Source organism: Dipodomys spectabilis, unplaced genomic scaffold (genome assembly GCF_019054845.1).
Source record: "Dipodomys spectabilis isolate Male_0828 unplaced genomic scaffold, ASM1905484v1 ptg000002l, whole genome shotgun sequence".
Taxonomy (NCBI): Eukaryota; Metazoa; Chordata; class Mammalia; order Rodentia; family Heteromyidae; genus Dipodomys; species Dipodomys spectabilis.
Window position 1 is genome coordinate 47,798,688 of NW_024870679.1, and position 14,951 is coordinate 47,813,638.

General features: G+C 43.5%; 2 protein-coding genes across 4 annotated transcripts; both read left to right on the forward strand.

The window, feature by feature from the left end:
* Window positions 1-430: 430 nt before the first annotated feature.
* On the forward strand, window positions 431-6,352 carry Exo5 (exonuclease 5). 3 transcript variants are annotated; one of them, XR_006147619.1, is made up of 3 exons: window positions 1,056-1,165; window positions 4,474-5,893; window positions 6,097-6,352. XR_006147619.1 is itself a non-coding variant. In XM_042680719.1 (2 exons), exon 2 carries the CDS (start codon window positions 4,503-4,505, stop codon window positions 5,622-5,624), a length of 1,122 nt encoding a protein of 373 aa, XP_042536653.1. In that variant the 5' UTR covers window positions 431-510; window positions 4,474-4,502; the 3' UTR covers window positions 5,625-6,000. The 3 variants fall into 3 exon arrangements, 2 of the variants coding, with proteins under 2 accessions (XP_042536653.1, XP_042536652.1); XM_042680719.1 differs by lacking the exons at window positions 1,056-1,165; window positions 6,097-6,352 and adding an exon at window positions 431-510 and having other exon boundaries at window positions 4,474-6,000; XM_042680718.1 differs by lacking the exon at window positions 6,097-6,352 and having other exon boundaries at window positions 4,474-6,000.
* A 6,530-nt stretch (window positions 6,353-12,882) lies between these two features.
* Window positions 12,883-14,155, forward strand: LOC122108737 (ras-related protein Rab-31-like). The gene has a single exon (XM_042680728.1). The coding sequence runs from the start codon at window positions 12,898-12,900 to the stop codon at window positions 13,489-13,491; it is 594 nt and encodes a 197-aa protein (XP_042536662.1). The 5' UTR covers window positions 12,883-12,897; the 3' UTR covers window positions 13,492-14,155.
* Window positions 14,156-14,951: the final 796 nt, after the last annotated feature.

Sequence of the window (14,951 nt, forward strand, 5' to 3'; positions counted from 1 at the left end):
ATCTGAAACTGTAACCATAACCTTTTCCAAGGAAAAGGTTAAACTCAAGTAAACGGAGGGGGAAATACACAAATAAAGGGGAGAATCTGCATCTTTGAACAGCCCGCAGCTGGTCCTTCATCTGGGGAAAAGCTGGGGAGAGGGCTAAACGCGTGGGGCACACTGCGCATGCGCCGCGGCCCGGCGCGCTGGGCCGAGGAGTGACAGGTCGGCCCAGAGCTTCTAGCAGGAGAGGTTGCGAGTTCCCACTAGAACAGAACCACACACACACACACGCACACACACACGGCGGGCTCACAAGCCAGCTCCCAGAACTATACCCGAACCTAACTCGTAGCACCGCGAGGACGGGGCGCCCCGCGAAGGCTTCTGGGAGGAGGTGGTGCTCGCGCTGCCGCTGCGCCTTCTGGGATTGGGCTTCCGGCGGCTTCCGGGTGCGCGGTCGGAGAGAGTCCGTGCATTTCCGAGGCTTCCTCCGAACAAAGGGAATCGGGCCTCGGCTGAGCGGAGGTTAGTGGAGGCTACGCGCAGGCTGCGGGGCTGGTCTGGCCGCGCTTCCGAGCCCAGGGGTGTCTCTGCGTCCTCCTTCCTCCCGCTCCCTCCTTGGGGTGGGGGTCAGCCCCACTGCCCCCCCTAGCAGGCCGGGCTCCTGTGGATGCTGGGCCTTCGCCTCGGAAGACCTGGCGATCGGCCACCAGCCTTTCTCAGCGCTGGGGTCTTGGTCCGTCCCCGGACGTTTGTACAAAGTGTTTATTGAGTACATTTGGGTGGTGTAGGTGCTCCGGGCGCACAGTGGTTGGGGTCTGAGGAAAGCGAACTCCTCCAAACTAATCAGAATGTTGAGCCTGAATCAAGGCCGTGACAGTTCCGCCAGAGCGGGAACCCATCGGAGAGCCAGTCTCTCCGACCTGAAATATTCTCCCAGAGTATCGAGTCCGAGGTTGGAGCTAGAGGAAGGAACCGACCTGGAAGCGTTAGTTCTTAATCCGTCCACCTGCAGGGAACCGGGGCTGCATCGAGTAACTGCAGCCAGCGTGTGAGGAAAACGGAGGAGTTGTGCTGGCTCTAGGACAGAGGCAATTGTCACCTAGGGTCTGAGGTGGACGGTCACCTGTGCACTATGGATATGAGAGAAGGAAACATCGGGACGCGAAGGAATGGTCAGGCAAGAAAGGTCCAAAAGCCCCCATTCTACCATAGCAAGACTCCAAGTGGTTAATCTGAGTTTATCCATGCAGATATCATCTTCAGTTTCTTTCTCACTTTGTCCTTTTACTTTTCTGCGCAGATGAGTAGGAGCTTCCTCGCTCCTAAACTTTAATCGTATTTGTCGGAGGAAATAGAATATCATCCCTTTCCTTGGGAAGTGAGAGGAAAACCATATTTATTGTCTACTATGTCTAGCTGACTAGGGTTAGGAGGAGTACCCTACTACTACATGTGTGTACTTGAATACTTGAACATGCATATGTGTGTACTATTGCCTGAACTCAAGGCCTGGGTGCCGTCCCTTAGCTTTTTTTTTTCTCAAGGTTAGCATTCTGCTGCACTTCCAGCTTTTTGGTGGTTGATTGGAATTAAGAGTTTCTTGGACTTTGCTGCCCTTGGCTGGCTTTGAACCCAAATCCTCAGATCTCAGCCTCCTGAATAGCTAAGATTAAAGGTGTAAGCCTATCACATTTTAAAGATGAAATGCTGAGGGACAGCGCCCAGGCCCAGAGTTCAGGCCCCACAACCATCCCCCCCCCCAAAAAAAAAAAAAAAGAAAAAGAATTAAAGTAGTGAAGAGAACAATAGTTTTATAGAATATAAGCAAAAAATTTTAATATTTATTGCTTTTGTTCCTTGCAAGCCATTTATGTATTCCTTCACTAGTGACATTTGGACTAAAAGTTAGGTGAGCACAACCATGACTATTATGAATGGTATAGTTCTTCAACATGAGAACTGATACATTTGGCTTACTTATCGCTTATTTGAATAATAAAATGGAAGCCCTTGGCTCATAGCTACCTCTGTCAGCTCAGATTCTCAGTAAAATCATTTTTCTGGCACCCAAAGTCAAAGATATGAGAGAAAAAAACAACAAACAAATGTAATGTATAGCCTTCGCTTCCTAGTCTAAAGAAATGCTAGGACAGGATGGGAACTTTGAATATAGACTGGAATGTTAGGGAATTCTTCTGTTGGGTATGAAAATAGTATTGTAGTCATGTAGACAAATCCTATTTGGGCCGATAATTCACTTTAAGTCAGCCAAGAATAGTACACAGTTGCACATATACATGGTATATACATGGTGCTCATTGTTTTCCGGCTTCTACTTCTATGTTTTGGAAATATTTCCTAGTTTAAAAAAAGAGTATGTAGGGGCTGGGAAGGTGGCTCAGTGGTAGAGTGCTTGCTTAGCACATGAGGCCCTGTGTTCAATTCCTCAGTAATACATAAGCAGAAAAAGCCAGAAGTGGCGCTGTGGCTCAAGTGGTAGAGTGCTAGTCTTGAGTTGAAGAGTTGAGGGACAATGCCCAACCCCAGAGTTCAGGCCTCATGACCGGCAAAAAAAGAAAAAAAAAAGAGTATGTATCCCTAGTTAGGGTAATCAAATTATAAATGTAAATAACTTAATTTAGTGTAGCATATAATAACTGCATAATGCATGTTTACTTTTACTTACAGCAATACACTTTGGAGTTTTAGTCATGCGTAGAGATAGTTATTTCTCTTTTTACCTCTCCTCTTTACCTGTTGGTACTGGGGATTGAAACTATGACCTTAAGCCTGTTAGACAAGCACTTTACCATTTAAACCATGCCCTCAGCCCTTTTGTCTAGCTGTCCTCAAATTCACAAACCAGTCTCTTATCTCTCCAACAGCTGGGATTACAAGTGTATACCACCATGCTTAATTTCTCATTGAGAGAGAAAATAAAATTAGTGGTAGAGCCAGGCACTGGTATCTCACACCTGTAATCCCAGCTAGTCAGGAGGCTGAGATTCGAGGATTGTGGTTCAAAAGCAGTGTGGGCAGGAAAGTCCGTGAGACTCTTATCTCCAATTAACCATCAGAAAACCGGAAATGGCAATGTGGCTAAAGTGGTAGAGGGCTCACCTTGAGCTGAAGAGCTGAGGGACAGCACCCCAGGCCTAGAGTTCAAGCCCCACAACTGACAAAAAAAAAAAAAGTGACAGATAATATAAGGAGAATAATGTATAAAGTTAGTAAGGGTAAGGGTAAATTAAATCCACCAAGAGCTTTTACTCACTGCCTTTCCCTTAACATATCTCAAGAATCATTGTCATTAAGAATGATAAAATAGCCAGGCGCTGGTGGCTCATGCCTGTGATCCTAGCTACTAAGGAAGCTGCAACTGAGGATCATGGTTCAAAGCCAGCCGAGCAGGAAAATCCGTGAGACTCTTATCTCCAATAAACCACCAGAAAATCAGCCTTGAGCTGAAGAGCTAAGGGACAGCACCCAGGCCCAGAGTTCAAACCCCATGACTGACCAAAAAAAAAAAAAAAAAGGCAAACCTCAAATCTCTCTTTCTATTTGAATGAATTGAGGCCAACAAAGGTGATTTACTTAAAGTTATACACAATTCTTTATTGGGAAATCTAGGCATAAAATTATTCCTCCACTTAAAAGATTTCTGCCATACTGGGGATATATCTCAGTGTTAAATCACCTGCCTAGCAAGTACTAGGCCCTGGATTCTATCCCTAACTCTGAAAAAAATTATTTTTTTGTAAGGCATGGATGATAGAACGACCACTTTTGGTAAAATCTGAGTGTATGTAACTCTTACGTATTTCTAATTGGCTTCTTTTAAGAAGTAGTTTGTAAGAGCTGGGGATATAGTTTGTTGGTAGAATGCATGCCTAGTATTCACAAGGCCCTGAGTTCAATCCCTAAGACTACAGATAAAAGAGTTGTGGGGGCTGGGAATGTATCTTAGTGGTAGAGTGCTTGCCTAGCATGCATGACGCTCTGGGTTTGATTCCTCAGTATCACATAAACAGAAAAAGCCAGAAGTGGCGCTGTGGTTCAAGTGGTAGAGTGGTATCCTTGAGCAAAAAGAAGCTCAGGGACAGTGCCCAGGTGCTGAGTTCAAGCCCCAGCACTGGCAAAAAAAAAAAAAAAAAAAAGTTTTGCCGGGTGCTGGTGGCTCACACCTGTAATCCAGCTACTCAGGAGGCTAAGATCTGAGGATTGCAGCTCAAAACCAGCCTAGGCAGGAAAGTCCGTGAGACTCTTACCTCCAATTAACCACCAGAAAACCGAAAGTGGTGCTGTGGCTCAAGTGGTAGTGCAGTAGCCTTGAACTGAAGAGCTTAGGGACAGAGCCCAAGCTCCACAATCGACCCCCCCCCCAAAAAAAAAAAAAAAAAGTTGTGATTTATCTCACTGGAATTTGAAAGTGCTTTGAGGAGGTATTTTTATTGGAAAAATGTATTTCTTTAAAATGTTATGCAGGGCCTCCTTGTTTAGTCCAGAGCTGTGCCATGGCGGAAGCTAGGGAAGAGGAAACTGTGTCAGCAGAAGCCTCGGGGTTCTCAGACTTGAGTGACTCAGAGTTCCTAGAGTTTCTGGACCTGGAAGATGATGAAAAATTATGTGCTTCACTTAGCAAGCCCGGTTCTTCCTCTGAACTCCCTGAGAAGGATGATAAGCCTCTAAGCTTACAGAACTGGAAAAGAGAATTGGATGTCTTATCACCCATGGAGAGATTTCACCTAAAATATTTATATGTCACTGACCTGACTACTCAGAGCTGGTGTGAATTGCAAATGGCATATGAGAAGGAGCTTCCTGGTGATTTGAAACCAGAGAAGGCAGCTGTTTTGAACACTGGTGCTAGCATCCACCTGGCTAGAGAACTAGAACTTCATGATCTTGTGACTATCTCTGTCACCACTAAAGAAGATGCTTGGGCAGTTAAGTTTCTGAACATACTATCAATGATTCCTACCCTGCAGTCAGAAGGGCGCATCAGAGAATTTCCAGTGTTTGGGGAAGTGGAAGGTATGTTTCTTGTTGGAGTGATTGATGAGCTGCACTATACAGCCAAAGGAGAATTAGAACTGACAGAACTCAAGACACGCAGGCGCCCTATGCTCCCTCTGGCAGCCCAGAAAAAGAAAGACTGTTTTCAAGTCAGTCTATACAAATGTATCTTTGATGCCATGGTGCAAGGGAAAGTGACTCCAGCAAGCCTAATCCAGCACACTAAATTGTGTCCAGACAAGCCACTGGGTCCTTCAGTGCTGAGGCATGCCCAGCAGGGAGGCTTTTCTGTGAAGTCTTTGGGTGACCTCTTGGAGCTAGTCTTCTTATCTCTCACACTATCTGACCTCCCAGTTATTGATATCCTGAAGATTGAGTATATTCATCAAGAAACTGCCACTGTGCTGGGTACAGATACTGTAGCCTTTGAAGAAAAAGAAGTGAGAGGCAAAGTTCAGCACTACATGGCTTATTGGATGGGACACCGAGAGCCTCAAGGGGTTGATGTAGAAGAGGCTTGGAAATGTCGGACATGCAACTATAAAAACATTTGTGAGTGGAGGAGGAGTGGTGGAGTGCTCAGCTCTGCACTGGGGCCCCAACACAAAAAAGCCAGATGAACTCAAGCTCTGCTTTCAGCGATGTCCGTCATCCTCTTCTAATGTATCTGAGTAGTGGGCCACTCTCTGACCTGCTTTTGAGGATATTAATTTTTTTATATTTCTGCAACTTTTGATCATATTCAAATCTAGGACTGAGGCTCAAGGATGAGTAGGAGAGATTTGAGGTACACTGTTCCTCGAGCTTTGATATGTATTTCTAAGATTCTCATCATGTCTGGAAGAAAGGTATCCTGTAGCAATTGTTTTCCTAAGAAAAAAATTTCAGTGTGGCTCGGAGGTAGTGTCCTTGCTAGCCTGCACAAAGCCCCAGGTTCAATTCCTCAAGTCACATAAATGGAAAAGGCCAGAAGTGGCATTGTGGTGTGGTTCAAGTGGTAGAGTACTAGCCTTGAGCAAAAAAAAAGCTCAGGGACAGTGCCCAGGCCATAGTTCAAGTACCATGACCGGCAAAAAAGAAAACAATTTCAAGTTCTAATAAATCTTCCTTTTGCTCAGTGAAATTCTTTGTTTTTCAAGTACTTTCTATATTTCTATGTTTTACATAAAATGTAATGCTATCTAGGAGAGTTGAACTAATAGTTTTATTTTGTTTTCATAACCTCAGCCCTTCAATGATGCCCACTGTATAATTGTAGCCTATTACAAACCCTTAAATTCATACATAAATATTTTGGAATAGAGTTGATAGAAGAGCAAATCAAGAATTTAAGCAGAATATTTTCTTTTTATTTATTTTTAGAATTGTTATGGAGGTGATAAACAGGGGTGTTGCATTTATATGCATCAGGTAATGAGTACATTTCCTTTTGTAAGTGTCATCTGTTCCCTCATTCTCTCCCATCCCCTCCCTCTTGTCTCCACCCACGAATTGTACAGTTCACCTTCATCCATGTCTGGTGTGCTTTACTGCTGCACTTTTCACCCTTTTTCCTCAGATTCTGTGCCCTACCCCACCCCACCCCCCACAGACATGCATGTGAATATATTTCATATAAGGTAAAGAATACAGAATCATCAGAAAAAGAATATTTTTTTGGTCGGTCGTGGGGCTTGAAATCTGGGCCTGTACGCTGTCCCTGCACTCTTCAGCTCAAGGCGCGCGCTCTACCGCTTGAGCCACAGCGCAACTTCCAGGTTTCTAGTGGTTTATTGGAGATAAGAGTCTCACGGACTTTTCTGCCCAGGCTGGCTTTGAACCGAGATCCTCATATCTCAGCCTCATGAGTAGCTAGGATTACAGGTGTGAGCCACTGGCACCTGGCCTAAGAATAAAATTTTTAAAAGTTTTGTTTCCATTTCTTTGGAGTTTGTTTTAGTATGTATATTATTTTATATAAATATGAGGTATTTAGGCATTGTACCTTGGTGATTCCTACGATTATCCTCCTTTGATTTTACTGTATATATCTAGAATCCTGTGTAATTTGTCATATCCCAGTGTGTTTTAGATCTAACTTCTGCATATCAGAGAGAACAAATGCTGTTTGTCTCTCTGATCTTTGCTTACCTCACTTAACATGATTTGTTGTAATTAGCAAAGTATTTTCAATGAAGTGTTAAGGGGAAGAGAAATCAAAATGGCAATATTAAATATGGAAGATACAGATGAAATGACTTTCATACACTGCGAAATCCAGCAATGCTGCCAAGAAAAAAAAATTTTGTTTTTTGCCTTTTTGTGGTATGGGTTTTGGGCCTCATATTTGCTAGACAAATGCTCTCTGTACCTTTTGAGCCATGCCTCCAGTTTAAGAAAAATTTTTATGTGTACAACAAGATAGGAACAACAAGAGTTGCACTTTGACAGTAGCAAAAACCTAGAAACTACCCAGGCCACTAGCATAGTTGATAGGTGGTACAGCTGCCAAAACAAAAGAACTACAGTAGCATGCAACATATGCATCAATTTAGCAATGCATTAGATGAAAGAGGTCCCAAAATACTACACACACAGCATATTACCCTTTGTTATAAAGTAAAAAATACTAACGGCAAAACATTTTAAAGAAAATCTAGCAGTGCGCAGTGGCTCACACCTGTAATCCTAGCTACTCAGGAGGCTGATATCTGAGGATAGTGGTTCAACCCAGACAGGAAAGTCCGTGAGACTCTTTATCTCCAATAAACCACCCGGAAACCAGAAGTGGCACTGTGGCTCAAGTGGTAGAGTGCTTGCCTTGAGCTGAAGAGTTAAGGGACAGCACCCAGGCCCAGAGTTCAAGCCCTATGACCAACCAAAATAAATAAATAAATAAATTAGAAGAAAAGAAAAAAAAAATCTAGGGACTGCGAAGTTGGCTCAGTGGTAGAATGCTTGCCTCGCATTTATGAGGCCCTGGGTTCGATTCCTCAGCACCAAATAAGCAGAAAAAATCCGGAAGTGGTGCTGTGGCTCAAGTAGTAGGGTGCAAGCCTTGAGTTAAAGAGCTCTGAGAGACAGTGCCCAGACTCAGAGTTCAGGCCCTACAACCAACAAAAAAAAGGAAAAGGAAATGTAAAGGTGATGGAGAGAAATCTCAAGCCATCTCAGAACACAGTGGAGTCCTTAGGTACAAACATTACCAAAGAGGCCATAGGAAATGATAGAGTTAGCACTTGTGTATAGAGATACTCAGATAATTTGTAGAAGTAGGTGGATAGAGGAAAATCAGTTGGCAGAGCTGGGATTTCTTTATTAATAGAAAGTTTAAGAGCTAGAAAATATGAATAATGTTAATATGATCCTGCTATTCCTATACTGTTTGAACATATGGGAACTAGAAGTGTGAATCAAGTGTCAGCCATGAACAAAAGCTAAGAATCAGAAGCCTTAAGTTCAACTCCCAGTAGTGGCACCAATAAATAAAGATCTGGACATCAGTAGCAAATAAAATAGGTTACTTCTGGAGGCTTGTCTGATATTTTTATGGACATTGGGAAGCTTGTGAAAGCACTTTCCCATTTGCAGAGAGCCAGGCACTGTGCTAAGGCATGATTAAATCTGTCCACATTTAAGGGAGCTGAGGCTTAGAAGAGTTAAATAACCTTCCTAAGGTCCCACTGCTTGAAAGCAGATTCCAACTGGACACAGGGGCTCATACCTCTCATCCTAGCTATTCAGGAGTCAGAGATTGGGAGAATCATGGTTCAGAGTTTACCTGAGAAAAAAATTAAATGAGAACCCGTTCTCAACTAATAAAAACCTGGGCAAATCACAGATGCATGGGAAATGTACACAGTAAAATTGTGAGCCAATGGGGCTGGAAAAGTGGCTCAGTGGTAGAGTGTTTGCCTTGCATGCCTGAAGTCCTGGGTTTGATTCCTCAGCACCACATAAGCAGAAAAAGCCGAAGTGGTGCTATGGTTCAAGTGGTATGGCATTAGCCTTGAGCTAAAATGCTGAAGGACAGTGCTCAGGGCCAGAGTTCAGGCTCCACGACCTACAAAAAAAAAAAATTTGAGGGCCAAGCTGTCCCTGGCAAAAGTGAGACCCTGAGAGATAAAGCAAAAAAGGGTTTGACTCCAATGGTAGAGCACTATCTACCAAGGGAGAGGCCCTGAAATCAAACTAATACTACCAAAAAGACTTCAGACTAGGTATGTCCTATTGCAATGGTTATTAACCATTGTCCTATAAAGTTTTCTTACTGTTATTAAGATTGTTGGACTATGTACACGTTTAGCAACTCTGAACCAAAATACTGATACCAGAACTGTTTCAGATATCTGATTCTCAAATTTCAGAATATTTGCACTGCATATATAATACAGTATCTTGAGAATAGGACCTCAAGCTGTTGTCCTAATGTAAAATACATTTCTGTCTTAAATACACCTATTCACATTTTCTGGAGGTAATTTTACACAGTATTGCTAGCACAGCTATATTTTGATTGCAACTCATTCCATGAGATCAGGTGTGAAATTTTTCAGCTTCAACAAGTTGGCATTCAAGAGTTTCTGGTTTGGGTTCATTTCAGATGATAGAGTCCAGTGCTCACTGGTATTATTATAGGCTCTATTAAGTTTGGGATTAAACTAGGGGTTATAGTATGCTGGATTTTGTGTGTAAATTAAGTCTTTAAGAAAAGAACTTGCTCTGGGTTCTGTAGCATCTAACTTGTTTTATAGGAAAAGGAAAACAAAACCTGTATCAACTAGATCAAACAGATATATAGAACACTAACCACCACAACAGAATACCATTTCTCTTAAGCACAAATAGCACATTGTCCAAGGCAGACTACATGTTAGGCCACATATTAAATCTCAACTGATTTTTTTTTTTTTCAGTGATACAGAAGTTTGCTTTTGGTGCTCTGCCAATCGAGTTCCACCTCTAGCCTCACTTTTTGCTAGTTATTTTGGAAATGTAGTAGTCTCAAGATTTTTTGAGCCCACCCAGGCTGGCTGGCTTTTTTTTTTGTGGTCCAGTCGTGGGACCTGAACTCTGGGCCTGGGAGCTGTCCCTCAGCTCTTCATCTCAAGGCTAGCACTCTACCACTTGAGCCACAGTGCCACTTCCAGCTTTTTTTGTTTTTGCTTATGTGGTGCTGAGGAATCGAACCCAAGGCCTCAGGCATGCAAGGCAAGCACTCTACCGCTGAGCCACCTTCCCAGCCCCAAATATTTTTTTAATTAAGTTTTTTATTGTGAAAATACTATACAGAGGGGCTGGCTTCAAATATTATCATCCAAAAATCTTGTACAGCCCAGTATTGGTGGCTCTCTCCTGTAATTCTAGTTATTCAAGAGGCTGAAATCTGAAGATCTCAGGGATTAGAGCCTGGGCTGGCTTGGAACCACGATTCTCAGATCTCAGCCTCCTGAACAGCTAGGATTGCAGGCTTGAGCCACTGGTGCAGCTCAGTGAGACTCTCTTATTTATTTATTTGTTGGTCTTAGGGTTTGAGCTCTAGGCCTGGGCCCTGTCCCTGAGCTCTTCAGCTCAAGGCTAGGTTCTACCACTTGAGCCATAGCACCACATCCAGCTTTTTCTGCTTATGTGGTGCTGAGGAATTGAACCCAGGGCCTTATGCATGGTAGGCAAGCACTCTACTGCTGAGCCACCTTTCCAGCCCCTCTGTCAGTCTCTTATCTCCAGTTAACCACCAGAAAACCTGGAAATGGCATGTGGCTCAAAGTGGTAGAGTGCCAGCCTTAAGCAAAAGAGCGTAGGGACAACACCCAGACCCCAAGTTCAGGCCCCACAACTGACAAAAACAAACATCCAGATCTCAGCCTCCTGAGTTGCCAGTGTGAGCCATTGGCCATTGCAAGTCTCAGTACATAAAAAGTTATTTACCAAGTATTTTTTTTTCTTTTTGTCGGTAGTAGGGCTTGAATTCTGGGCCTAGGTTCTGTCCCTCAGCTCTTCAGCTCAAGGCTAGTGCTCTACCACTTGAGCTGCAGCGCCACTTCCGGTTATCTGGTGGTTTATTGGAGATGAGATTCTCACAGACTTTCCTGCTCGGGCTGGCTTTGAACCGCAATCCTCAGATCTCAGCCTCCTGAGTAGCTAGGATTACAGGTATGAGCCACCGGTGCCTGGCTTACCAAGTATTTTCTTCAACCACAACTGTAAGTGATTTGAAATCAGTAAAAGTAGTAAAACATAAATCCACAAATTTGTGGAAACCGACACATTAATGAGTCAAAGATAAAATATCAAAGAAAATTAGAAAATACAGATGAGATGAAAAGACAGAATATTATGAAATTTAAAGGAAATAGTAAAGCATTGCTAAGGTGAGGGGGAGGGAATTCACAGCTATAAATGCTTACATTGTAGGCTGAGAATGTGGCTTAGTGATAGATAGAGTGCTTGCCTTGCATGCATGAAGTCCTGGGTTCGATTCCTCAGTACCACATAAACAGAAAAGGCTGGCTGTGGCTCAAGTGGTAGAGTGTTAGCCTTGAGCAAAAGAAACCCTGAGTTCAAGCCTCAGGACTGGCAAAAAAGAAAAAAAAAGCTTACATTGTAAAATAAAAATCCAGAACCAATAACCTTTCATCTTAAGGAAGTAGGAAAAGAAAAAAAAAAAAAACCTAAAATTTTTTAGAAGGAAGGAAATAAAATTAGAGTAAGGATAAACAATAAGAAAGGTAATAAAGCCAGGCGCTGGTGGCTCACGCCTGTAATCCTAGCTACTCAGGAGGCTGAGATCTGAGGATCACGGTTCAAAGCCAGCCCGGGCAGGAGAGACCGTGAGACTTCTATCTCCAATAAACCACCACAAAACCGGAAGTGGTGCTGTAGCTCAAGTGGTAGAGTGCTCGCCTTGAGCTGAAGAGCTGAGGGACAGCGCCCAGGCCCAGAGTTCAAGCCCCATGACCGACCAAAAAAAAAAAAAAGAAAGGTAATAAAGACTCAAATTACTAAAGCCAGAAATCAAATAGGTATATGACTAGCAGTTGCACTGAAATATAAAGGATTGTAAGAGAAAAAGTGTATGACAAAAAAATGAATGACCTTCATGAAATGAACAAATTCCTAGAAACCAAGAGTAAATCACAGAAGACTAGGAGGACAGAATGCATCTGTAGACAAAGCATCTCTTAGTTGTATACTGGCTTTGCATGTATTTTGTGAGAATGCACTTGCATACCAAACAAGCTGCACCATCAGATGGATTTATTACAGCTAGTCAGCCAAGGTTGACAGAAGCTTGCCATTCTGGGTAACTGACCCTCAAGTCTCAGGTCAGCTTCTCAGGGTGATGGAGGCTTGTATGTGTGTCATTCTGGAAAAGAGCATGCCCTGGGATTCATACCCTGGGGTTAATGACATGATGAACTAAAAGTCGTAAGGATCTATGCCCAAGATCCTGAGGGGCTGTTTCAGCCAGCTTCTTGGGATGCTGCCCTCCCAAAACATTTTATATTTATGCTTGAGAACTCCAAGCAAGAAAGGGAAGGAACAGGGGCTGGGAATGTGGCTCAGTGGTAGAGCGCTAACCTTGAGCTGAAGAGCTGAGGGACAGCGCCCAGGCCCAGAGTTCAGGCCCATGACCGACAAAAAAAGAAGAAAAAAAAAAAAACATTCTACGAGGCCGGCATTAACCTGATATCAACGCCAGACCAAGACATTACAAAAAAGAAAACTAAGGACTAAAATGCCTTAGGAACACTCATGCAGTCCTCCTCAAGGAAAGCCTGCCGGACACCAACACCTTGGCAGTGGCAGGGTGGGGGCAGCACTGGGAGGAGCCAACGGGCAGCACGTGACTGGGTGCCGCTGGCCACGCCCAGGAAGTCCGCATCCGGTCCACCCGCCGGCCCGCCCCGGCACATGTTGACAATCCGAGAGTTCAAAGTGTGTCTTCTCGGGGACACGGGGGTCGGGAAGTCAAGCATCGCGCGTCGATTTACCGAGGATAACTTTGAGCCCAACGTCCATCCCACCATCGGGGCGTCTTTTATGACCAAAACCGTGCCTTATGGAAACGAGCTTCACAAGTTCCTCATCTGGGACACGGCGGGTCAGGAGCGGTTTCATTCACTGGCTCCCTTGTATTATCGAGGATCCTCCGCGGCTGTCCTAGTGTATGATATTACCAAACTGGATTCATTTCATACCTTGAAGAAATGGGTTAAAGAACTGAAAGAACATGGCCCAGAAAACATTGTAATGGCTATTGCTGGAAACAAATGTGACCTCTCGGATATTAGGCAGGTGCCTCTGAAGGAGTCTGAAGAATATGCGGAATCCATTGGTGCCATAATGGTTGAAACGAGTGCTAAGGATGCTGTTAATATCAAAGAGCTCTTTCAAGGAATCAGCCGCAAGATCCCACCCTTAAAAGCCGAAGAAAACGGAAGGGATGAAGTGATCAGGCTTGGGAGCCCGAATGCATCAATAGGCCAGAAGCGGCGGTGCTGTTGACTGGGGGGCCATAGCACAGGGAACTATTAAGAAGCCAGAGCCTTAGCCCCTACAGGGACCTGCCATCGGAGGCCGGCATCTACCACACTCTTGGAAGACCTGCAGGGAGCAGAGCAGGAAATACCAATTGAAAAATACTTTAGAAATCTCTGGAAAAAAACACCATATCACCAAAATATGGCCTTTTTGTCCATGAAATTACCTAGTCAGTAATAGGTATAGTTGCCCTTTTTGCTGAAAACATTAGAAAACTTTTAGATTAGAACACAAGTCTTAAAACACTGTTTACGCTGACTTCTGGTGTCACCTAGCCAGATTTTAATAACATCTCCACAACCCATTGCCTTAATTACCCGACCAGTTTTTGCCAAACAGTATTGAAGCTAGCTTTGGAAGTAAGCTTGTATTACATTTCTAGTGAAAATCGGAGAAGTATAACTGGACCATCACTCAAGTTGAGTCTTGGCTTCTCTAAGAGAGAAGAAAGATGCATTTGAAAACATCATCGTCATCTTTTACTTGATGAACATTTTGCTAAACAGACCACACTAGAGTAAAATATTTCATACAATTTGGGAGTTGCGAGGCCTGGTTTTATAGAGTCAGTTAAGTAGTCATGTAAGCAGTGATAAATTGAATGTATGAATATAATTCAGGAGACCACTCAACATTCATCACTCCCAATAAATTTCTACACTCTGTAAGAAGCATTTACTCCACAGTGTATTATTTTACTAAGAGAATATATCATGTTATCTAGGGCAAAAATTAACTGTCGAATGATAAGTCTAAATTGTAGGGCAGACTTTAATAATAGCTATCAGAAGTCACAGTAAAGCCAGACAGAGGAAGTATTGCCACCATAAAATTCTAGCCCAAGACTGAATAATCAGTCTAGGCTTGAGGAGGATAAAAATAAGATCCAACCTGGTGATCCCAATGAACTGATCAGTGGAAACCTTCCTTTTCAGATACCCTGTCTGGTCAGTTAGTTAAAGATATCTGGGTCCAAAGGCAGTTAAAACAGAGAAAGCATGGAAAAGGAAGAACAACTATTGCTACTGAAAATTCGAATCCTGTTACTACTCTAATGTTCATAAAAGTTTGGCATCAAAAAGCACTTGATTTCTTAAGAGGGCTTGTACTGGCAGAGGATTCTTTCCATTTGTTGTTGTTGTTGTTGTTATTGTTGGTTGTGGGGCTTGAACTCTGGGCCTGGGCGCTGCTCCTCAGCTCTTCAGCTCAAGGCTAGCACTCTACCACTTGAGCCACAGCACCACTTCCGGCTTTTTCTATTTATGTGGTGCTGAGGAATCGAACCAAGGGCCTCATGCATGCATGCGAGGCAAGCACTTTTATCATTGAGCCACCTTTCCAGTCCCCTGTTTTGTTTTTGTTTGTTTGTTTTTTGGGTCCGGTCGTGGGGCCTGAACTCTGGGCCTGGATGCTGTCCCTCAGCT